The sequence below is a fragment of the Phaseolus vulgaris genome, chromosome 6, assembly GCF_000499845.2.
Source record: "Phaseolus vulgaris cultivar G19833 chromosome 6, P. vulgaris v2.0, whole genome shotgun sequence".
Classification (NCBI taxonomy): domain Eukaryota; kingdom Viridiplantae; phylum Streptophyta; class Magnoliopsida; order Fabales; family Fabaceae; genus Phaseolus; species Phaseolus vulgaris.
Window position 1 is genome coordinate 7,024,196 of NC_023754.2, and position 26,011 is coordinate 7,050,206.

The 26,011-nt window shown below is 34.3% G+C and overlaps 2 protein-coding genes across 2 annotated transcripts; one reads left to right on the forward strand and one right to left on the reverse strand.

The window, feature by feature from the left end:
• Positions 1-756: 756 nt before the first annotated feature.
• On the forward strand, positions 757-4,589 carry LOC137831020 (calcium-dependent protein kinase 17-like). Its single transcript, XM_068638504.1, has 8 exons — positions 757-1,549; positions 1,729-1,872; positions 2,724-2,876; positions 2,998-3,113; positions 3,337-3,504; positions 3,615-3,742; positions 3,855-3,954; positions 4,108-4,589. Exons 1-8 carry the CDS (start codon positions 823-825, stop codon positions 4,204-4,206), a joined length of 1,635 nt encoding a protein of 544 aa, XP_068494605.1. The 5' UTR covers positions 757-822; the 3' UTR covers positions 4,207-4,589.
• An 18,591-nt stretch (positions 4,590-23,180) lies between these two features.
• On the reverse strand, positions 23,181-26,011 carry LOC137833021 (flavonoid 3',5'-hydroxylase 1-like). Its single transcript, XM_068641416.1, has 2 exons — positions 25,107-26,011; positions 23,181-23,926 (listed from the first exon to the last, which is right to left on the reverse strand). Exons 1-2 carry the CDS (start codon positions 25,995-25,997, stop codon positions 23,300-23,302), a joined length of 1,518 nt encoding a protein of 505 aa, XP_068497517.1. The 5' UTR covers positions 25,998-26,011; the 3' UTR covers positions 23,181-23,299.

The window sequence follows — 26,011 nt, forward strand, 5'->3', positions numbered from 1 at the left end:
TTTTATCACAACTGAATCTTCTCCCATTTTTGTTTTCTCTCTTTCTCCCCACCCTGGTGCTTCCAAATGAAAGCTCAGTATTTCCTTTGTTATCACTGGTGCTGATAATTTTTTTGTAAATAATATTGTTATATAAAAATTCTCTAATAGTTCTATCAATTAAAACGCGTTCACTATTCACTAATTTTACAAAGTGAAATAGTATAGTGAATAGATAAGTTGAAGTAAAATGTATGAAGATCCTGAACTTTTCCTTTGTGGTCTTGGGTAGGAACCAGGAACTTATTTGATGAAACTATTTGGAGAAAAGTGAGAAGAAGTTGTGTTACTTTTGCTTGTTGTAACAACATATAATCTAATAGACAACATATAAAATATCTAATTTAATTTTCCCCTCCGAAAAACTCTCTTCACCCTTGTCTCAATAAACCCTAACCATAACACGTGATGGACACGCCAAAGACTCCTTCAAAATGCATTTCCTACATTCTCTCACAGTCAAATGCCTTCCCCTAATTTCATCAACTTTTCAAGCTGTGAATAAACCAAAAACTACCATCTTGACACCCTTCAAACTTTCTTTTTTAATTTTTATTTTCCATTTTCACTCTTTTATGTTTTATTTTTTCTCCATATTATTTTGTTTTAGTCATTCCTGTGTCCTAAATAACAATCTATCTTTCAACCCCAAAACCCAATAATTAATCACCACCCTTCCCATTCCTCCTTATATATCTCTCTCTCTCACACACACCTTCTCTCTCTCTCTCTCCTTCAAAACTTTTCCCAACTCTTTTGGTTTTGCTCCCTCCATTCCTCTCCATGGGCAACTGTTGCTCTCAAGGCAACGCTGCCGATGGCCCGGCTGACAACACCGCGGCAGATGACAAGGGAGAAACCAACCAACAAACTAATAATCATTCAAACAACAATAATAATAATGAAGATAATTCTGCCACAAACCCTACCACCCCACCGGCATCCTCACCACCACCTACAGTCACACCACCTCCTTCAAAATCCATAAAACCGTCCGCCATGGGCCCTGTCCTACAGCGGCCCATGGAGGATGTGAGAGCAGCCTACACCATTGGGAAGGAGCTAGGGAGAGGCCAATTTGGTGTCACACATTTGTGCACAGACAAAACAACTGGTGAACAATTTGCATGCAAAACCATTGCCAAGAGGAAGCTTGTGAGTAAAGAGGATATAGAGGATGTGAGAAGAGAGGTGGAAATCATGCTCCACCTCTCACAGCAACCTAACATTGTGGAGCTCAAAGGTGCCTATGAGGATAAACAATCGGTGCATTTGGTGATGGAGCTTTGTGCTGGTGGTGAACTTTTCGATCGTATCATTGCTAAGGGACATTACACTGAACGCGCTGCAGCTTCTTTGCTCAGAACCATTGTGCAGATTGTTCATACCTTCCATTCCATGGGTGTCATTCACAGAGATCTTAAGCCTGAGAATTTCCTCTTGTTGAATAAGGATGAAAATGCACCCCTCAAAGCCACGGATTTTGGTCTATCCGTTTTCTTCAAAGAAGGTTTATCTCTTTTCTTCTCTTTCATCTCTATTGCATCTTCTCTTTTTCACCCCCTCTTACTTTTTGTTTCCATGCAGAATTATTTAAAATGAATATGGAAAAGTTTTCAGAAAAGAAAATGATTTTAAAAGTTTGAGTTTTTTCATGACCATCTATGCATGATCTTTATTTTTTAACAGGAGAGACGTTCAAAGACATTGTTGGAAGTGCATATTACATTGCTCCTGAGGTTTTGAAGAGGAAATATGGGCCTGAAGTTGACATATGGAGTGTTGGTGTCATGCTATACATTCTTCTATCTGGTGTTCCTCCATTTTGGGCAGGTCTATACACTTGACCTTCTCCTTTTTCTTTTCAAAGAAACCACTTTATAAAAAAAAAAAATTGTTTTAAAGAAAAAGGGTATATATATGTATATTACCCTGCATGAGTTTTAATTTGTGGTAATGATTCATAATTAACAATTAAAATTGCGGAAAAACTACTGTCATGAATAGTTGTGAGGTGATTACAGAAGATAAAAAAAAAATCTACTACTTTAAAGTCACAATTCTAAACTGTAATTTGATCTCTGAAAAACTTTAAATGTTTAGACATATATATTAGTTCTTAACAGTGTAAAGATACTACCTGAAAAATCAAAAATGTAATTGTGGACTAGTATTCCATGTGTTTGTGTTTCTTATGGACGATGAGTTTTTTTATATTATCAGACAGTGTGTCCCATGATAATTTTTTCATTAAAATATTTACTCTAATATAAATAACATTCTATAGAATCAATATTCAATTTCTTGTAAAAAAATTAAATAGTCAATTTAATTCTTGAAAACTGAATTTGTTGTTTTAAAATATAGAACCATCATCAAAATATATAAACATGTAAAAAACTTAAACTCAATCTGTCACTCACTGAAGAAAAAAGTTAAAAATAATATATGACTTAAATAATAATATTAAAATGAATTTAAAAATTAAAATAACACAGCATTAAGGATATATGTGTGTATATAAGGACAGAACAAACTACAATTTTAGGAATCCTTTTTAATTTTTGTTATATCTAAAGACTATAATGGAAACAAATCGCAATTTGAAATACTAAATTGTTGATTTAGTCTTCATTTTCTAAACCTATAGTGTTTGGGACTGAAAAAGTGAATTGGTTTGACAGAATCCGAACATGGTATATTCAATGCCATCCTAAGAGGCCACATTGATTTTACAAGCGATCCATGGCCTTCAATTTCACCTTCAGCAAAGGATCTTGTAAGTAACATGTTGAATTCAGATCCTGCAGAAAGACTAACAGCAGCCCAAGTTCTAAGTAAGCATATATTTTTCACTGTTTTTGCTTCACTTTCAATGCTTTTTCTCTAAAATCCCTTGATTCATTTACAACTTCATGATTCACTAACGAAATCAATGAACTTGTTATGTAACAACAGATCATCCATGGATCAAGGAGGATGGAGAAGCACCGGATAAACCACTTGACAATGCTGTACTGAATAGGCTCAAACAATTCAGAGCAATGAACCAATTCAAGAAAGTTGCTCTAAGGGTACTTCTTATTCTGCCCTAATTCTCACGAAGATAATTTCTTTTAAGGATTTGACTCGTAAAAAATCAACAAAAATGATTCTAGCAATTCTAGCAACAAATAGAATAATGATTCTTACCAACATTTTTTTTATTAGCCAGCACATTTCTCTTGTTCTATAATGCACATTAGAAAGTTCTGCAGGAAGAAAGCAGAAATAACATTAAAATTTACAAATGAATAGGTCATTGCTGGGTGTCTATCAGAAGAAGAAATCATGGGGTTGAAGGAAATGTTCAAGGGCATGGACACTGACAACAGTGGAACCATCACAATTGAAGAGCTCAAACAAGGACTTGCAAAGCAAGGGACAAAGCTAACAGAACAAGAAGTTAAGCAGTTAATGGAAGCTGTAAGTATTCTTCTCTCCCATTTTTCATGCAACCAAAAAACCATAGCAGCAATTCCAATAGATCACAATCATTTACAAAGAAAAGGTTCTCATTCTTCTACAAATTACAGGCTGATGCTGATGGCAATGGAACCATAGATTACGACGAGTTCATCACGGCAACGATGCAGATGAACCGAATGAACAGAGAAGAACATCTTTACACAGCTTTCCAATACTTCGATAAAGATAATAGCGGGTAAGAAGTCCTACTAGATTGAACACACACATATATTGTCAACCCTTAGTGAACTACTTAGTTTGTTATATAAATCAAGGTTCTAATGTCATTTTCATGCCACCAAAATTAGGTTCATTACCACAGAAGAACTAGAACAAGCTCTCCATGAGTTTAACATGCATGATGGCAGGGACATCAAGGAAATCCTTCAAGAAGTTGATGGAGATAATGTAAGTGCTACACATAATTAACTTCATCTTTATAAGTGGAAAAAAAACACAAGATGTAGTTATTCGGAAATTTAACAACTGGACCATTTTCCTTTTCATAATTGTGTGTTAACTTGGTTGATAAGTATATGAGGAAATTGTGATCTTAAACAGGATGGGCGAATTAACTATGATGAGTTTGTGTCAATGATGAAGAAAGGAAATCCAGAAGCTGCAACTAAGAAGAGGCGTGATTCAATGCCTTTGCCATAGTGGGGTGACTCTAAGGGTTCATCTGTTTCAGCCCTGTGGTTTTCTTTGGTGGAGAAGCTGATGGGCGAATGAAATTGCATCATAGCCTTGTTGGTTGGAGGGATATAGGAATGAATGGGACAAGGGTAGAAACAAAAAATGCTTAAAGAAATGAGGGAAAGGGGGAAGAACACATAAAATAATCTTTGATAAATGTTAAGACACAATAGGTGGTTGGTTGATTAACATTTTTTTTTTCTTTTGCTTTTTCCTTACATCTGAAACTTGTAACGTGTCCTGCATTATATTGCGGCTCGCAAAATTAGGAACTACAAAACGGGTGTTTGTTTCTAAATTATCTCCTTTTCAATACTAGGGATAAAAAGTTTGTGATAGGTTTCTAATCATTTGCTTGTTTTTTTTATATATATACTATGAAATAACTCTCAATTCACTAAGTAGAGAGTTTACCACAAACAAAAAAAATCGCAAGTATTAGATGATAGAAGGTAAAATAGAGGAACAAGAAAGAATCACCTGCAAAAACTTAACATGAGTCAATTGAAATATTAATGAACTTCAACCTATGTCTAAAAAGTTTACTAATTGCAGATATTACAACTTCACCAATTTCTCTCTTTGCAAATCCTCACTCAAAATACAATTGTAACGTTATAACTTTCAGTTAACTTTTATTGCAGATACAAGGTCCTATTTATAAAGTAAATATTATTGTAAATGATATACGTGAAACAAACCTAGACTAAGGAGGAAGACACTTAAATAATGTTTCTCATAACAAAACAGATTATTCATCATATGATTCCACCTAATGGTCCAATGCTCAATAGACACTAAGAGACTATGATTTACTGAGACCATCTACTGCATATTAACACTAGACAATTTAACATTGGTCAGATGATCTAGGAACCTTTGACCAAGATTTACGAAGCTAACTCTTCACAAATCTCTACCTTGGTTCAACAGAAATCTTCTAAGCAGGAATTGTTAACTGCCACTAAACCCATTACAGGCTTAATCACTAATCAGTTGGATCAAATGCAGGCAATGAAAGAACTTGTTGTCTGGAAAAGCCTTCATATCATATAAGAGAGATTATGATCTATTGAGACCTTTATCACCTTCACAAACCCTTGTACAATCACCTCTCTTAAAAAATGCAATTTCACATCAATGTGCTCAATTCTTTCATGGTAGACCTAGTTCTTGGACAACTGTATTGCACTGCTACTATCACAATAGAATGTGACAATTTTTTTCGTGCACCCTCGACTCCTTACTAGACCCTTCAGCCATAAAGCTTCCTTCATAACATTTGTCATGGCAATATAATCGATTTCAGTGGTTGACAAAGCCACTACCTTTTATAGACTAGCCTTCCAATGGATAACAATATCATAAGTAGTGAAAACATAGCCTGTGAGAGACTTTCTGTTGTTCAAACTCCCAAAATAGTCCGAGTTAACAAAACCTTCTATGGGAGCATCTTTGGTAGACCATCTTGTTGGGTTCAATAGTGTCAAAGTTCAAGAGGGGGGTGAATTGAGCTTTTAAAACTTTCGCGCAGAATCAGATTTTATCACAGTACACAAAAAATAAATCGATTTATTTAGCAATGAACAGATTTATTTTTACACTGTTTTCTTAAAATCGTTTATATCAATTAAGTAATTCTTGATGTTAAGCAGATTAATTCTCAAGCTACACACACATTAATTTTAGAGAGGAAACGATGAAAAGCAAAATCAGTGACCTTCAACTTTTAAAGCAAGTGATCAAGTTCAATTATTAGCTTGACAATTAATTGGGTAACCTCCCACAATCAAATAGTTCTAGTTGTATTCAACAGATCATATACCTTTTAAAAGAACCAAATAGATTTTTCAAAAACCAAGAACAGAACGAACAAGCCCAGAAAGAACAGATTTATTTTTAATTGAACAAATTCAATTTCTGACAGATTAACAGATAAAGCAATAATAGAGTGCAGGGATGAAGAGAAATTGAATACACAACGATTATACTGGTTCACTCAAATGAGCTACATCCAGTCTCACCTAATCCAAGGTGAAATCCACTAAACAAACGTATCAAACACACTTACACGGCCACTGTTCTTGAACCCTACAAGAAACTTGGCACACTAGCTGAAAAACACTATTCCAGCACACACACTCTTCAAGAAACCCTATCAAGAAGAGTTTACAAACACACTTTACAAGGAATTGAAATATGAAATGAATACACTTGATAGAGAATGCAGAAATCTGCCTTAGACCAGTAAAATAGATTGCTCACACAGTGACAGCACCCCTAACCAAGCCTTAGAACCCACCAAGAACAAGCACACTTTGTGATTTGGAAAATCTTTCAAGAACACATGCTAATCCTCTAAAAATCCTTATTTCTCTGTTGTAAACTTGTTTTCTCAATTGTATGATCAACTTTTAAACGCAGGAACAAACTCTCCTTTTATAGAAAAAACATCTTATAACAGATTTTCAAAAAACAGTTAAAGTTGTTATAAAAAGAACAGATTGAAAATAAAATGAACAGATTTATTTTCAAAGGCAGTTAAAGAATCTGTTATGTGAAGGAGACTTAGTCAAACACCCTGGTGCAAGGATAAAACGAAAAAAAACCTTTTAAAGTAAACATGGCACCAGACTAAAAAGAATCTATTCATTTACAGATGAACAGATTCATTTTCAAAACGATAACAAAAACTTCTTAACAAGTGAATCGCAGTTGTTTTGATGGAATGAAGACTTGGTCAAAACACTTGATGCACAAAACATGATTTTCAAAAACATTTAATCAAGGCATCAGTTTAAGAAAAGAATCTATTCATTTATAAAAGAACTGATTCATTTTTTATGCAGTAAGCATATTTTTTGCAAAACATGTGAAAAACAGTTTCATAAAACTTATGCTTGCTCTTATCACATGGTCAGGGGTTAAGAGGTGAGTTACCTAGCAAAAAGCCTACTATAAACTATACCTAAGACATTCTTAAAGCAAATGTAAATACTAATGAAATTTACACAAATGGCTTCATCAAACACATGTCTTGAAGGGGCAGCAACCATCTTCAACAATCTCCCCATGTTTGATGGAGACAAAACCCCATAGCTTTGTTGTTTTAAGAACCTGAACTGCACCAAATACCAAACTAAAAAGTTGAAACAATGCATAACATGTGAATCAGTTTTAAGGTGCAGAATGTAACTTCCTGTATCACCTAGCTTCACCTAGCATGGTGAGCTATTTTTCTCCCCCTTTGGATTCATCAAACAGCATTTAAGCATGGAGAAAGATAAAAATAGAAAGATAACACAACCATAACAATCCAGAAACAAATACAAATTGTTCAACATTGCAAAAATATAAACTGATGAAAGGAAAGCATGGAAAGCGAGATACTCCTAATCTTTGTAGTATAATTCTGCAAGCTGCAACTAAACTCCTTCAATTTGATCATCAAGATGTTGAAACCTTGATTGAGTTGTCTCAAAGTAGGCCCTTTGTTCTGCTGTCATGGCATCAAGGCGATACAGAATCTGCCTCTCAAACATGGATAAGGGTTCACCTCTATATTCAGGAGTTTGATAGGCAACAATAGCATTTTGATGAGTTGTAGCAACTTCTTCATGCATTGATTGGGGAGCAGGTGAATCTCCTCTGATTTCTACAGATGGAGAACTCATCCTTTGACTTCCAGCATGATCAGCAGATGGCTCTTGCCTGTAGGACTGATGGATAACGTAGCATGAGTGTTCTGCAACTTGAACAGTGTCATCTTCCATGGGAACAGCCTCATCTCCATCTTCATTGTTGAGATTTGAGGCTCCATGTTCTTCTTGAGGATTTTTGCCTTTGAGAAACACCCAGCAGTCCTCCACTTTATGAAACCCCATTTTTGTGAGAGTTGAGTTATCAATCTCACTTACAGCTTTGATGGTTTCATTTCGCTCATTAGAGGTGTCAATGCCAAAATAGTCAATTAATTTTGAAACAAGAATAGCATAATGAAAGCGATAATCAGTTAATCTTTTGGATTTCAGCATATGCTCAGTGATGATATACACCCAGTTAACCTTGATCAAATTCATGATGTAGTATAAAAGGATTAAATCCTATTCATGTAGGACAGCATGATTTGTACCTCTAGGGATGAGCTGTCATGCAATGATGTAGGCAACTAGGCGTGGAGTTAGGTTCAGATTACCTGCATGTAATCTGTTTATACTCTGGGCAGGATTTCTTACACAGCTTCTGTAATATTGGATTTTGTTGAACTCTTGAATTCCACTTGTGTTCCCTTTTCCAACCTTTAGACCAGAATATTTGATACCAACCACTGAATTCCAAACTTCACTTGTAACCTTCATCTTGATGCCTTTCACATAGGATACAATGTTCTTTCCATCCAGAGTCAAATTTGTGTAAAACACCTTAACCAAGTCAGGATATACGTTACCAGTCAATTCCAGCAGCTTTTTCAGTTTCTGATGCTTCGGTGCATACCTGGATTCAGCCAGTTTTTCATATTTCAGCCAGGAGAAATCTAGCACCTTGGGTATGTTAATCTGTTTCCTACTCATCTCGTGAATGTAGGCATTGATTCCTTCTCCATCTCCTGCAAACCAACTTTCTAGAACTCCTTGAAAGTTGCTTTGTCTATCCTAGTTTTTCTTTTTCTGTCTTAAAGAGGAAGTCATGGTTGAACCAGATTGTTCTTTTGATTTAAATGATGAGCAACGAGTATGGGCAGCCAATGTGGGTAGCAATTTCACACAGATTTATATTGAAAAAAGAATGGGTTGATGGAACAGTTAAGAAAAGATATGCACGAGGATTTTATTCTCTGAAAATGTGCAGAGAATCTTTGAAAAGGTGCAACAAATATTTGGGGTCACGATGCACACATGTCACACCTTAATTGAGCAGCCAATGCATCAAATCGGTTACATAACCATGACCAAATCGTCAAAGGTACAGTGGTTAATACCCACTAAGTCATTCAATCAGTCAAAGATTAAACTTTCTCTTTCCTAGTCATCAAAGCATATCAATACCAAAAATAAACACATTCAATTACAAATAAACAGGTTTAATTTTTCACTGCGAGGCACAATTGACATTTATAATTACCAATTCATTAAGCAGAAAATTAAACCTATCTTTAGCCAATAGTTTGTAAACAAATCTGCAATTTGTAAATCTGTACCAATGAACTTAATCTCACATGTTCCATTTGATATGTGTTCCCTTAGAAAGTGATGCCTAATTTCAATGTGTTTGGTTCTTGAATGCATGACAGGATTTTTGGTTAAGTTGATGGCACTTGTGTTATCACACAGCAAAGGTATATGGTTAAGTAAGATATCAAAGTCATTAAATTGTTGTCTTAGCCATATAGTTTGAGCACAACAACTCCCTGCTGCAATGTACTCTGCTTCAGCAGTGGAGAGAGCAACACATGCCTGTTTTTTGCATTGCCATGAGATCAAGCTTGATCCAAGCAAGTGACAGGTACCACTGGTGCTCTTCTTATCAATTTTCCAACCTGCAAAGTCTAAATCAGAATAGCTAGTCAAACTTAATGAAATGCTACCTGGATACCACAAGCCAACTTCTTTAGTTCCTTGCAAATATTTCAGAATCCTTTTGGCAGCATTGAAGTGTGATTCTTTAGGAGCAGATTGAAACCGAGCACACATGCACACTGCAAACATTATGTCAGGTCTGCTGGTAGTGAGATACAGTAGGGATCCTATGAGTCCTCTGTATTTAGTTTCATCAACGGGAATTCCAGCTTCATCATGATCCAAGTGACAGCTAGTTGAGAAGGGTGTGCTAATTGGTTTGCACTTGTCCATTTCAAATTTTCTCAGCAGATCCTTGCAATACTTGGCTTGATTCAAGGATATGCCTTCCTTGAGTTGTTTGACCTGCAAGCCTAGAAAATAGTTCAACTTACCCATCATTGATATTTCAAACTCACTCTTCATGATTTCCACAAAAGTTTCACACAATTCTCCATTGTTTGATCCGAATATAATATCATCCACATAGACTTGAACAAGAATTGTGTCATCCCCTTTTTTCTTAATGAACAAGGTCTTATCTGATGTGCCTCTGTCATAGCCTTGTGAGGTAAGGAAATCACTTAGCCTCTCATACCATTGCCTAGGAGCTTGCTTGAGCCCATAGAGAGCTTTCTTGAGTTTGAACACATGTCCTGGATGTTGATGGTCTTCAAATCCCGGTGGTTGTGAAACAAATACCTTTTCATTTATATAACCATTCAAGAAGGCACTTTTCACATCCATTTGGAATAGCTTGAATCTTTTGATGCAGGAGAAGGCAAGTAGCAATCTAACAGCTTCTAGCCGAACCACTGGTGCATATGTTTCATCATAGTTTATTCCCTCTTCTTGATTATACCCTTTAGCCACTAGTCTATCCTTATTTCTGGTAATCACCTCATGCTCATCCATCTTGTTTCTGAATACCCATTTTGTTCCAATGATATTCATCTCAGGTATTCTAGGAACAAGAGTCCATACCTCATTCAGAGCAAATTGATTCAGTTCCTCTTGCATGGCCAAAATCCAGTTACTGTCCTTGAGGGCTTCATTCAGATTTTTGGGCTCCACTTGAGACACAAAGGCCATTGTCTCACAGAAGTTATTCAGAGAATTCCTAGTTGATACTCCCTTCTCAATGTTCCCAATGACATTATCAAGGGTTAGATCTCTTGGGGTTTTCCATTCTTTTGGCAAACCTGCAGAAACAGTAGGTTCTTGGATAGCATGTGAGTCAGCAGTATCAATATGAATCGATTCATTTTGATTTAAAATAGATTTAAATTCATCACATTCAAGGTCATCTGCAGCAGTTTTAGATATGCTATGATCAGCTTCATCAAATACAACATGCATTGATTCTTCTACTATGAGCAATCTTTTATTGATGACTCTATATGCATGACCATTCAAAGCATAACCAATGTGAATACCTTCATCATATTTAGCATCAAACTTACCCGATTCTCTTTGCCATTATTCAATACAAAGCATTTACACCCAAACACCCTAAGGTGACTCACACTAGGTTTCCTGCCCTTATACAATTCATACGGTGTTTTCTTAAGAATGGGTCTAATTAAGGTTTTGTTTAACACATAAGCTGCAGTATATGCCCAAAAATACTTAGGAAGCTTAGATTCATTTGACATAGTTCTAGCTAGTTCCTCTAATGATCTGTTTTTCCTCTCAACTACACCGTTTTGTTAGGGAGTCCTAGTGTTGAAAAGCTATGTGATATCCCATGTTTTTCATAAAATCTTTCAAATCTAGCATTCTGAAACTCACCCCCATGATCACTTCGAATTGATTTTATACAACAACCATTTTCATTCTGTAAAACCTTTGCTAATTTCTTAAAAGCATTGTAAGCATCATTTTTATGTGCAAGAAAAAGAGTTCATGTAAATCTAGAGTAGTCATCCACAACAACCAAAGCATACAAATTTCCAACCAAGCTAGCAACTCTAGAGGTTCCAAATAAGTCCATATGCAATACATCCAATGGATTTTTAGTAAAAACAATTTGTTTACCTTTCACACAAGCATCACAGATCCTGTTATCCTGAAATTTAATGTTAGGTAAACCAGAAACAAGATCTTTAGACTTCCATTTATTTAAGTGATTAGTGTGTATGTGAGCTAACCTCTTGTGCCACAACCAAGACTCATCACTTCTAGATAGTAAACACTCATTTGAAGAATCAGTTTCCATAATATCCAAGAGATATATGTTATTCACTCTCTTACCAGTAAACAACACCTTACCAGAGGAGTTATTTGAGATTGTGCAGCCATTTCACTTGAAGTTCACCTTGTATCCTTTGTCACATAGTTGGCTGATACTGAGAAGGCTATGCTTGAGTCCTTCTACATAAAGCACATTCTCAATAGTGGTTGAATTCCCAGTTCCAACAGTGCCTCTGCCCAGAATTCTTCCACGGTTATTATCCCCATAGGTTACATGTCCCTCTGCCTTGACCTTCAAGTTGGTGAATTTTGTCAGATCACCAGTCATATGTTTTGAACATCCACTGTCCAAGTACCATTGATTTCTCTTACCGCCTTTCTGCAAAACAGAGCAAAAATGATACAAATGGTACCCTTTTCAGTATAGGGTCTAGCACAGATTAAAACCTTTCCTTTGGTAGCCATTTTGCTAAGTTCTTGGGAACGAGATGTTTTCTAGCAATGCATGACCTAGAGGTATGACTAGATTTCATGCAGTAAAAATAGGTAACATGAGATGCCTTTTTGCCACTGTTAAAAGCTGAGAAACCTAATTTTGCTGGAACAAAAAACTTGAAAGCTTTTTTACATTGGTTACATTTCCAGGGTTATAACCAATACCATTCTTGTTGAAAACTACATTCTATGAACCAATGAGAGAATCAAGATTCTCTCTTCCCTTAGTGAAATTGGAAAGCGTTTTTAGCAAATACTCCACTTGTTTTTCCAATTTTTTACAGTTTTCATAGGTTTTAATAGAGGCATGCAAGCATGTTAGTTATGTTGAACAAGATGCTTTGATGTCTCCAAATCCAAGAGGAAAGCTTAAAGACCTTGCTGTTGGGTGTGTGTGTGTTATACAGATTGTTTTAATATGTTTTAAATGATCCTAACTAATTTGGCTCCTTTATTAAATGCTTTTGACCACTTGGTTGGTCTATATAAAGGTGGTTTTACGCTCCTAATCTTGGAGTAAGAGAAAGAGTTTATCAAAAAAGTTTTTCCAAGATTTGAAAGAGCTTTGGATCATTCTTAAGTGTGTGGAATAGGATTGGGTTGTAATTCTGAACTTTAAGCTTTGTAATACCCAGGTGTATTTTATTCCCTTCTTCCTTGATTATTATATTTTTGTGGTTGTGTTGCCAAGGAGTGTTAAGTGTTCTTGAGGTTTCAAGATCAACATTCTTGGTGTGGTTTGCCAAAGGTAGTGTGTTTCTTGAGGGGTTCAAGGTCACTACTTTGGTGGGTGGTGTTTGTAATCTGGTTTTGATTGCATAGTGGAATACCTAGTGGTTTCTGGGGACTGGATGTAGCTCTTGGTGTAAGAGTGAACCAATATAAATTGCTTGCGTGCTTATCTCTTACCCTTAACTCTTTAAATTTTGTTTTTAAGTTGTTTTTATAAACTGTTGATAAAAACAACCGATTGTTTCGACAAAACAACCGATTATTTTTCTAATATTATCTTAAAACAGTTTTGGGTATTTGTTTCCTTGATTCTTCTCTCTGTAATTCAGCAATTATTTTCATTATACCTTCAAAGTTTACGAAAATCCCTCTTAAACAACTCAACCCCCCCCCCCCCCTCTCGTTTAAGGCCATATATTCTAACAATTGGCATCAAGAGTTAAGTTCTTGAAAGTTATTCAAGTTTTCGATCCTAAATCTTTTTTCTATGGCTGAAAAACTACCTTTTGGGGAGGGTGCCTCAATTAACAGGTCACCTCTGTTTTGTGGACTGAATTATCAATTATGGAAGGTTAGAATGAAATTCTTTGTTGAATCTATAGATAGAAAAATCTGGAATGTTATTACAAATAGTTATCTCATTACTATATCTGAAAATGTTTCTTCTGAAAGATAACATCTTGATTGTGTAGCTATGAACATCATTGTATATGCACTTGATTCTAATGAATTGCTCAAGGTTTCAGAATGTAGTTCTGGCAAAGAAATGTGGAATACTCTTGAAGAGCATCACAAGAATCCAAGGAGTGCCTTGATGGACAAAGAAGAATCTTTTGTTGAATCTTTCTCTTCAGAATCCAGAAAAGAGGTTTGTCTTATGACAAAAGAAGAATTTGAATCAAGTCAAGCTGCTGGGAACAAAAACTGTCAGAAACAACAAAAGTGACTCATTCAACAGGTATGATAACAAGAAACCTACTGAGTTTAACACTAACAAATATACATGCTTTGGATGTGGTGAACAGGGTGATATTAAAACTGAATGTCCTAACAAAAAGAGGAAAAACTTCAAGAAGCATGAGAAGAAAGGAAAATCAAGAAGAGCTTATAATGATGACTCATCAAGCTCTTCTTCAAGTGATGAAGAAGAAGCAAATTTATGTTAAATGACAAGACAAGAAAGTGACACAAGCAGTGTAAGTTCAAGTTCTTCCATTAATGTTGAAAATTATAGCCAACTTCTTGAGGCCTTCAATGAGACTCATGAAGAAGCTAATAGGTTGGCCCTTTTGAACAATCGGTTGAAAGGTTTAAACAACTGGTTGGAAAATCGAGTCAAGACTTTGGAAGAAGAGTTGAACCATTCAAAAACAGATTTTGAAAGTTTGGAAATGATTTACAAAAACTCTTCTTGCAAGTGTGATTCTAGCTTTTGTGAAAATTGTGAATCTCTTCAAAAGAAGGTTCATTGTCTTTTAAAAACCAAGGACAAGTTTTCCAAAGGTCAATCCAATCTTGAAACTGTTCTTGCTTCTCAAAAATGTGTTTTTTGGCAAGGCTGGGTTGGGGTTTAATCCAAACAGCAAGAACAAATCTGTTTCAAAACCCTTTTCAAGATTTTTTTGAAAAACAACCTGTTGTTTTATCGAAACAACTGGTTGAAATTTGTCATTACTGCATGAAAAGGGGCCACACTATTAGATTCTGCAGTGTAAGAAGGTTTTATGTTCCTAAAGGTATTTTGAAATGGGTTCCTAAGATTTCTAAGGTTCCTAAGGTTCCTACTAACATCATTGGACCCAAATTCATAAGGGGACCAAATCTTGTTTCTTAATCTTTTCTTGTAGGTATCATAGTGTTGATCAAAAGAAACTTCGAAGAGAGTATGTGTGTTTTCATTTCTCAATTTATGTAAGTGTGCCTTGTAACCATATGAACATCTCAAAGTCTTCTTTTTTAGTGAATCTATTGAGGTTCTTTGTGCAAAGGTATGAACAAATTTCATATTGCATTTTCATAAATTTAAAAGCTAATTTTTGGTTATGAAAAATGTTCTTTTTGCTGTCACAGAAAAGCAACTGATTGTTTCTGTGAAACAGCCGATTGTTTTTCCTCTGGCACCTTTGTATAATGCTGCCAAGTTTGCATATGCTTGGTTAAACCATTCCTCTTTTTCAAATCTTGCTTTTGGACAAACATACATTGAATGTGCCTCAGAATCTGATAATAAAAGATTATATCCACTTGTTTTCTTGAAAGCTCTATATCTTTTTCTATTTCTTGAAATGTCAACATTGTTTGTACTGTTGGTCTACTATATTATCATTTTGATTTCTGCTTTGTACAACACTTCTCATTTTCTATTTGTGAGAGCAAATAGGGGGAGCTGTTTATGCTTGATTTGGTTGTATAAGATAGCTTTAAAACTAATTTTTTATGTTGTTGCTTCTCTGCACTTGAAAGCACTTGATTACTTCAATTTTTCTAGTTTTTCTGCTAATGTTGTATATGCAGAAAACTGGTTTGTGTGTGTCTTGTTATCTTGTTGCTATACTTGCTTTGTATATGCATCAACTCTGTGTTACAAGACCTTTCATGTACAGGTGCTATGATGAAGAATGACCAAAGTGATGCTTAGGGTTCAAGAGCATATACACCTTACTCATATTCTTGACAAGTTAAAATTCATGACCTAAGTAAAGGAACTTCAAGAATAAAGAGTCTAATCTGGTGTTGTTGATGGGTTATAACTGTGGAGGAGTCTGTCCATGTGGTGTTTGATGAAATCATTCACAGTGATCAGGGTTCTACAAAGGTTTATGCAGAAGAAGATGAACAGAACATCACCTTGGAAAAGCTGGAATCCTGTCCAGAAAAACAACCGAATAATTCTGCGAAACAACCTATTGAAATTATGCAACAGGAAGAACTACCAAAGGAATGGAGAATTCCAAGGGATCTTTCAGTGGAGAACATCATTGGATGCAAATGGGTTTTCATAAACAAGTTGGATGAATCTGTAGTAATTAAAAGGAACATGGGTAAAGGTTATAATCAAGAAGAAGACATAGATTATGGTGAAACCTTTGCTCCGGTTGCAAGATTAGAAGTTGTAAGGTTGTTGTTGGCCTTTGCTTGTATCAGTGGATTCAAATTGTTTCAAATGGTTGTTAAGTGTGCTTTCCTCAATGGAATCATCAATGAGGAAGTCTATGTTGAACAACCACCGGGCTTTGAAGATCATCAACATCCTAACCATGTAAACAAGCTGAAAAAGGCCTTGTATGGTATTAAGCAAGCTCCAAGGTAGTGTGGTATGAGAGGCTTAGTAACTTGTATATGTTCATCCTTTGTAAAGTAAGTTGTATATGTTCATCCTATGCTTTTGGCTTCATCAGATCAAATGGGATTCTAAACATGCTTGAGGTAATGCAAAGGTATGAATGTATTTCATTATACATTTCCCATGACTTTGAAAGATGTTTTGCTTTGAAAAATAACATTTTTCTTGTTGTCTCAGAAAAACAACCGATTGTTTTCACAAAACAACCGATTGTTTTACCTCTGGCACATTTGAATAAAGTTGTTATGATTTCTTATGCATGATTACAACTATTTCTTTTCTTTCATAACCCATTATGAGTCAAATATGCATTCTTTGTGCCTCTGAATTAGATCATAAAGAGATATATTCTTTGTTTTCCTTGAAATTCAAAGTTTTTTATGCATGGCAACCAGATTGGTGGTCATGGGGTTGATGAATATTTGTGAATGTATCTTTGGAACGTCTGGAAGGTTTGCTCTTAACAGAAGAAAGAATATTTCTACTAAATCCACCTCTTAAGCAATCATTTGACCAACTTGAATTGCTGGATGAAGAAAAGATAGGGGGAGAAATTGTGGTCTCCTTGCTGAAATTTTTGGGGTCTATGGTACTTTGATTATGTTGTAGTCATAGCTCTGATACACCATAGATCTTTGCTGCAATTTTGATGTGGTATCACAGGTTTGTTGCTGCAATGGTGCTGCTACACATACTGGTATTATAGTTTTTCTTAATCCTGATTTTATCCCTTCTTTCATTCTATTTGTGAAGAAAAATATGGGGAGAATTGTGTGGTTTTATGTGTTGTGTTGTTGCTGCTACACTATGGTGTTATATGGTTTTATCATGGTTTAAATTCTGTTGTTGCCATGCTCTTTTCACCATAGTTCTGCTGGACACAAGTCTCATTTTGGCACTGGTTTTTATGGCTATTTGGCTGGTTTTTCTGCTTAAAGGCTTATGCAGAAAATTGGTTTTGTGTGCCTTGGTATCCTATTGGTATACTTGCTTTGTATATGCACAAATTCTATTTTGCAGGACCTTTCAAGTTCAAAAACAACAACACAAACAAACCAGGGATTTGTCTTCATCAAATAGGGGGAGATTGTTGAACAAGATGCTTTGATGTCTCCAAATCCAAGAGGAAAGCTTGAAAACCTTGTTGTTGGGTGTGTATGTTGTCTAGTTGTTTGAAACTTGTTAATTCACTCCTTAAGATGATCCAAGTTCATTTGAATCTTTAACCTTTTGAAAATATGTGTTTTCTAAAAAGTTGTCAAAATTTCAACAGGTTTTTTTACCTTAGTAGTTTCTGAAAAAGGTTGAAAGCTATTTGACTTAGTTGACTTTGTTGTCAAACCAAATCAATCGATTGTTTCGACAAAAAAATTGATTGTTTTCCTGAAAACCTTAACAGCATTCTGTTAAGCGGTTTTAATATGTTTTAAATGATCCTAACTAACTTGGCTCCTTTATTAAATGCTTTTGACCACTTGGTTGGTCTATATAAAGGTGGTTTTACGCTCCTAATCTTGGAGGAAGAGAAAGAGTTTATCAAAATAGTTTTTCCAAGATTTGAAAGAGCTTTGGATCATTCTTAAGTGTGTGGAATAGGATTGGGTTGTAATTCTGAACTTTAAGCTTGGTAATACCCAGGTGTATTCTATTCCCTTCTTCCTTGATTACTGTACTTTTGTAGTTGTCTTGCCAATGAGTGTTGTGTGTTCTTGAGGTTTCAAGATCAACATTCTTGGTGTGGTTTGCCAAATGTAGTGTGTTTCTTGAGGGGTTCAAGGTCACTACTTGGGTGTGTGGTGTTTGTAATCTGGTTTTAATCCGAGCAGGCACGTGGTGTGTTATGTTAATCTTGCTATGTTCAGGATGTAAGGTCAGCTTGATTGGCAAAACATTTTTTCATGTACAAACATTACAATCTCATGTGGGTTAACCACATCATACTATGTTAGTCACGCTATGTCTAAAATGTGAAGTCAATTTGCATGGCAAAACATTTGTGCATACATTCATACAATATAGTTACCCGAGTACAGGCACCCTGTGAGATTAATTAACTCGGAATAGATGTAGTTATCTGAGCAGGCACATGGTAAGACAACCTAACTCGAAAAAGACATAGTTACCCGAGTATAGGCGTTCTGTGAGATGAATTAACTCGGCCAAGATGTAGTTACCCGAGCAGACACATGGTAAGACGACCTAACTCACAGTGAACGAAATTATCCGAGTATAGGCGCCCTGTGAGATGAATTATCCGATTTAGCACATGGTAAGATGACCTAACTCGAAACAGACAAAGTTATTCGAGTATAGGCACCCTATGAGACGAATTGACTTGGAACTGGTGTGCTCATCCGAACTAACACATGGTAAGACGACCTAGCTTGGAATAGATGCAACTATCCGAGTAGGCGCTCTGTGAGATGATTTAACCTGGAGTAGATGCAGTAATCACATTGTAAGACAGTCCAACTCGGGGGCAAATACAGTTAAAGTTCATCATCCGACCAAGTCCAAGCTTAGATCATCCCTGTAAAATTTATGACGTCATACCCTTTGTCTGACTCATTAAATAAACGGTGTTGGAAATGTCAAGACAAACTAGGGTACAAGTTAAGTTGAAATGGTAGATTGCTAGCCAATAAGAAGGGTGTCGATCATCAAAAGGTTAGTCTTTGCGTTAAGAGCTAGTTTCATTGCTTTGTGCATTTCGTCTCACCCAAGTTAGCAAGATCGTGTTATGTTAATCCTGCTATGTTTAGGGTGTAAGGTCAGCTCGATTGGAAAAACATTTTTTCATGTTCAAACATTACAATCTCATGTGGGCTAACCATATCATACTATGTTAGTCACGTTATGTCTCAAATGTGAAGTCAATTTGCATGGCAAAGCATTTGTGCATACATTCATACAATATAGTTACCCGAGTATAGGCACCCTGTGAGATGAATTAACTTGGAATAAATGTAGTTATCCAAGCAGGCACATGGTAAGACGACCTAACTCGGAAAAGACATAGTTACCCAAGTATAGGCGTTTTGTGAGATGAATTAACTCGACCAAGATGTAGTTACCCAAGAAGGCACATGGTAAGACGACCTAACTCGGAACAGACATAGTTACCTAAGTATAGGCACCCTGTGAGATGAATTAACTCATAACAGACATAGTGTTTGCACTGTAAGACAACCTAACTTAGGGGAAAATACCGTTAATGCTCAACACTTGGCTCAGCGTGAGTCCAGACTATCTCGATAATGATGACGATGGCATACTATTTTGGTTGAGCCATAAGGTAAGATTGCTTGGCATGATGTGTGTTATAAATGTCAAGATAAACAATATATTAATTTTAATCTTAATTTAAATTTGTAATAAAATTAGCGTAATTATTTTTTTGGTTTAATTAATAAGAATCCATTTTAGTATTAAAATTTTAAAATTATAAATATTTAGTAAAAATGTTGTACTTTTACCCTTGTTGGTGGGAGTATATGTGTCTTCATTGTCCCTATTTGTGATAGTGAAGATTTTGTTGTTTTGAGAATAACAACAACTGAAGTAAAAAAAAATGCTGAAAAACGATTTTGGGGTTGACCTAAGCACAAGGTAACATTTATTCAATTAGGTTTGATGCAAACTTAAGAATGTTATGTTAACTTTATTCATTGTTGAATTTATTTTTTTTTCATTCAAAACATATTAAAAGTGGCATGATTCTAAATTGTACTTTTATTTTAATGGTGCATTGAAGATGTTGACGATGAAAGAGATGTAATTATTATCAGACAAAGAAATAAGATATGTCTTTTAGAAAAAAAGTTTGAAAGTCTCCACATAAAGGATTCTAGGGATATGTTTTCTTTATCTAATTAACATAATTATGTTCTTAATTTTGACCTAATTTCAAAATTAGAAAGAAATGAATATGTCTCTATCTCTCTCAGAATTAAATATGATGCCTTTAAGTTTTTTTTTTTCAATAAATGACTATTTCATGTTTATCCTATGTTTTACTTTAGTGTATAATTCCTATATATTAATCATAAAAATATATTAAAAGTAATATTTTATTATTTTTCTATAATCAATGTAAAATTAATAAATGATATTAATCATTGAAACAAACTTCACTACACCACAACCTTCTTCATATAATAAACATCCGCTATTTTTTCCATTATTTTATGTCTTACAAATTTAAATAAAGAATCATAAATCAAATATAAAATATATTTTTTTATGTTATTAAGTCTTATAGCATTTTTTTTATGTTATTAATTCATATAATATAATATTGTTAAATTTTAAACATACACAAAAAAATTCTTACCCAAATTTTAAATACCCATTTACTTTTTAAAATAGTTTTTTTTAGGAAAATATTAACTTTTTCATAATAATAATAATAACCATCATTAATATTAATATTCTTATATAAAATATATATACTTAATATATATAACATAATATAATACTAATTAAAAATCATAAATAATATTAAAATTATCTAAATACATTAATTTAACTAAAAAATTAATTTAAATTAATAAAATGAAAAAAAAAATTATTAATTTTATTTATTTATTTATTTTAAATTATTTTATTCTTTTATTTATAATTGTAATTTCACATTATTTTAATTAACTAAAACTTGCAAAAAAAATAATTAATATTTTATTTTTCTTCTTTTTATATACAAGGGTAAATTTGTAATCTTATAATTTACACCATTAAAAATAATTCAAAATATTCTTACAACCATCACAACACTCACATACTTCAATCAATTTTTCTCACACATCCATTCTAACATATCCCAATCCAAATATCCACAACTTTTTTCACACTTTCTTCCTAAATCCTCACACTTTCATTCTCCCACACCCTCAATTTTTCACTCCCCAATCCAAACAAAACATTAATAAGAAAGAGAAAGAGCAAAACACATTGGCCAACATGATTTTTCTTCATGTACCTCTACATTCTTCGAAATACTGAAATTATCCTTAACAGTTTTGGGTGATTTCTGGAATAGGGATTCCATAAGCAAAACTTGTTTTTGGAATAAAAAATATGGAGGACAAAAAACCCTTTCAAAATATCATTTTCATATAAATCCGAAATTCATAAAATGTGTACGGAAAAGTATGTTTCAAAAATATTCTTGTAAAAGTAATTTGGATCTCATTTTTAAAAGGGGTAAAAGAGTTTGTTTCGAATCTGATGGGGTGCAGTGAAGAAATTTGTTGCAGCCCCCTCTGCCAACCATGACTGAGCCATTTCGCTGGTCCAGCCATTTCACTTCCTGCACTGCACTTTTAATATCCGCACCACCGTATTTTCATATAAACCTGGGTCCATTCTGTAGAACCAGTAATTACGTAAATAATCTTGGGCCCATTCAGTCTCAGCATTCTCACTATTTGCATCCTTTTTTCTATTTTATACACCCACCAACTTTTAATTTTTCTAAATTATTTATTTGAGTAATTATATGATCTCGTGCATCACATTTTACTCCATACTTTTCAATAAAAATATAAAAAATAATAAAAACGTAAAATTAAAAATATCTACAAGCAAACAAACATTTTTCAAAAAAAACCCAGTTCATCCCAATCCAAACATAATCTGTGATTTTCTGTAAAAAATATGTAGGAGTAAGGTCAATCTTTATCGATATCACATCTCTAAAAAATACCACTTTCCTTTCATTCATCTTTTCAAAAGCCCAGTCCATGCTGGCACAAATCTTTTTCAAATAGCTAACCCTTTGATCTACGTAAACCCAGATTTTTCGTTATGAAAGAAAATAAGTAGGACCAAAGTCAATCTTTGCCAATCTCCAAATAAAAAAAGTTGAAAAATATTTTCTTTATTTTCTCGAACATGTTTTCTATTTATATTATTCAATAAAAAACAAACATTTAAAAAAAACCACACTTATTTTACATATTTAATTAAAGATATCATAATATTTGAACAAACATGGTAAGAGCGTTACTACTTTCCTTACATGTAACCAACTCCCAAATCCAAAATTTAATTCATAGACTATATTTCTGATTTTTCCATAGTTTTTCACAATAAGTTATAGTAACATAAATTATAATAACGTCCCATATAATTTTATTAATAATGATTTCATTGAAATATCCTATCTTAACAATCTTGCACAATTGTTTTCAAATAAAATATTTGAGTGATTTTTAAAGTTTTTTTCAGGTATTGAGTTCTCTCATTTTAAGAAAGGTATTTTTATGAAAAAAAATACACATTGAAAGTTGTCAAAGATGGTGGATACTTGGCAGTTAAGCCTATTAATTTTGCCATGAAACATAATATAAAGCCTTTAGATGAATGTAAGTAATTAAAAGACCCGTTAATATACAAAGATTTTGTTGGTTGCTTACTTTATTTGATGATTAACCGTCCAGAAACGTATTCATGCATGAAGCATGCAAGCTTCATATAGAAGTTGCAATGTGTGTGCTACGATATTTAAAGACTAATCCCTTTGTGTGATTCAGATTGGGGAGGTTTTGTAGTGTATTGAAAAGCAACTATAAGTTATTATGTCTTTTAGGGATCTTACCTCATCTCTTGGCAAACAAAGATACAAAATATTATTTATTTATCCTCTGCAAAAGCTTAATATAAGATTTTATTGTAAGTTTATAAAATGTTGTGAATGTCTGACCTGAAATATAAGTAGATATAAAGAGATTGCATGGTATCAAACATAAGCATGTGAGAGCAAACGAGGGCTAACCATGGCTGAGAGAGGCACTGCCTTTTGCAAAGTGAGTCCAAAGGCCTCATCCATGTTTAGGTCTTCACCATTTGGTAACTTCCAGTCAAAAGAATGCACCAAACTGCCCAAAATGTACTGAATTACCACAATCGCCATTCTATCCCCTGCACAAATCCTTCTTCCACCTCCAAAGGGAATCAACTCAAAATCAACTCCACTAGGATCAACTTTTGCACTCTTCCCTCTAAGAAACCTCTCTGGATTGAACTCTAATGGGTTTGACCACACATTGGGGTCTCTCCCTATGGCCCATATGTTCACATTTAGCCTTGTGTTCTTGGGGATGTAGTATCCATTAACATTGCATGCTTCAGTTGCCACCCTGGGAACACTAAGGGGTGTAGATGGGTGCATCCTATATGTCTCCTTGCAGATTGCTTGAAGGTATGGTAATTTGGGTAGGTCAGATTCAAGAACTACTCTTTCCCTTCCTACTACTTCATCCATCTCTTTCTGTGCCCTAATCAAAATATTAGGGTTTTTCAACATTTCAGCCAGTGCCCATTCAATTATGCTAGTTGATGTGTCTGTGCCTGCAGTGAACAAATTCTTCACAGGAAAACATACATTTATGATTACAACAGAAGAACAAAAAGAGTAACACATAATGAGAACCAAAATCTTCATAGAAAAATGTACATCTGAGGTTCAGTGTTCTAAGATTAATTCAAATCAATGTTTTAAGAAAATTTCTTTTTATACACATCTGCAAACAACAACACACCATGAACATATATTATTGGAAATATATTACATTGGAATTTCGATTATAAGAAATTCCTCATTTGGACTATATATATTTACACTATTTTTTCTGGAAACCATGGCATCTATTATCAGCTTTTAAAGTGTATATTTTATTTGCAGAAAAAAGAGGGAGGGAAATGGTTCGATGCAATGAAAGATAATGAAAGATAAAGTAAGATGAATATATGATGAGTGGTTAATAAGTTATTCATTTATTATTTATCGTTTATATATAAATATAGAAATGAACAGTGAAAATATTATATAACTTACAACTTTTTGTCAGAAATATTAATTTTAGTCGTTTGATTGTAAAATAATACGGCTAGTCAATTTTAATTTTTTTTTTATTTTGGTTTACATCTCTATTTTTGTTATTCCAGTAATATTTTTTACTTTTATTTATCTTTGTTAGAAAACCTACCAGGATATGCTACTCTTTGATTATTTATTTAACTTTTTGTGAATTATGACCATTTATGTGACAAGTATATATACTTACTTTAGTATGACTAGTTTTTACAATTATTGAATCTACCCTAAGTTTTTTAATTATTTTCACTCAATAAGTTATCGGAGATGTAAAGTTTATCACAATCAACATACTTTCAACCAAAAACCTACACATGGTTGCTAGCAAGACGAAAGATTAATTATATTAAAATTTATAAAAGTGATAAAATGTTATTTTCTATCTTAAGTGGAAAAAATCTTTGAAGTAAAGTTATTTACAAAATTAAAAAGTAAAATTAGTTTTCGTTTTTTATTCAATTTAAAGTTCTTTTGTTATAATTTAACTTATATATATATATATATATATATATATTATTAATTATTCATTTTAGTAATATAGTTTACATGGTTTAAAAATATATTTAAACTTGACTTTTAAAAGGGCCATGCATGTCCATAGTACGAAAAGGAATAGGTAATTAAAAAGGAAAAGTAAAGCATTGGAGAAGGAAAAGAAAGAGATATGTACCAATAATAGAGCCTTGATGTTGGAGAAACTCAACCTCTCTTGAGAAGGATCTTCTCCATTTGTCATAACAACATCAAGAAAATCTGGCTTCCCCTTACGTTCATGGGAAGACTTCACATGCTCCTCAATAATATTGGTCAAAAACACATCAAACCTCTTATGCAACCTTTTCATCTTTCCCACCACACCTTGCAAATCCATCCAAGCAATGCAAGGTACAAAATCACCAATGTTGACCCCAGAAATTGTCATGAATTCCACCACCATGTCCTTAAACTCCTTAGCCTCCAACCCTTTGTTTGAAAATATTCTCTTGCTAAGTACCACTTGGCTCACCATATTAGTAATTGTGCAACTCAACAAATCACACACAACTACTAATTCCCCTTGTTTGCCACACTCTTGCATGGCTTTTAGCATGTGTTTCACCTCACTTGCTCTCACATGACCCCAATCATGAAGGGCCCTCCCACCAAGCATGTGTTGGTTGGCTAGCTTCCTAAGGAGCTTCCATTTGGGTCCATAGTTTGCAAAAACTAGGTCTTGTGCATTGTACCCCAAGTGGGTTGCCCCAGCAATTGTGGGCCTGTTTAGGAAATTATGGTCCAAGGCCTTGAGGAATGCTTGGGCTATATCTGGACTTGAGGCAACCACAGTGTCACAAGTGCCCATTTTGAGGAACATGATGGGTCCAAATTTCTTGGCCATGTTTGTGAGTGTGACATGAGGCATGGTGCCCAAAAGTGGTAGAACGCCAAGAATTGGCCATCCTCTTGGGCCTGGTGGTAGATGTGTGGAATTTGTGGTGATTGATCTAATGAAAAAGTGTAATGTGATGAAGATGAGAACCGCGACACCTAGTTCTCCCAGAAAGAATGCATCAAAAGTCATGTTGTGCAAGTGAA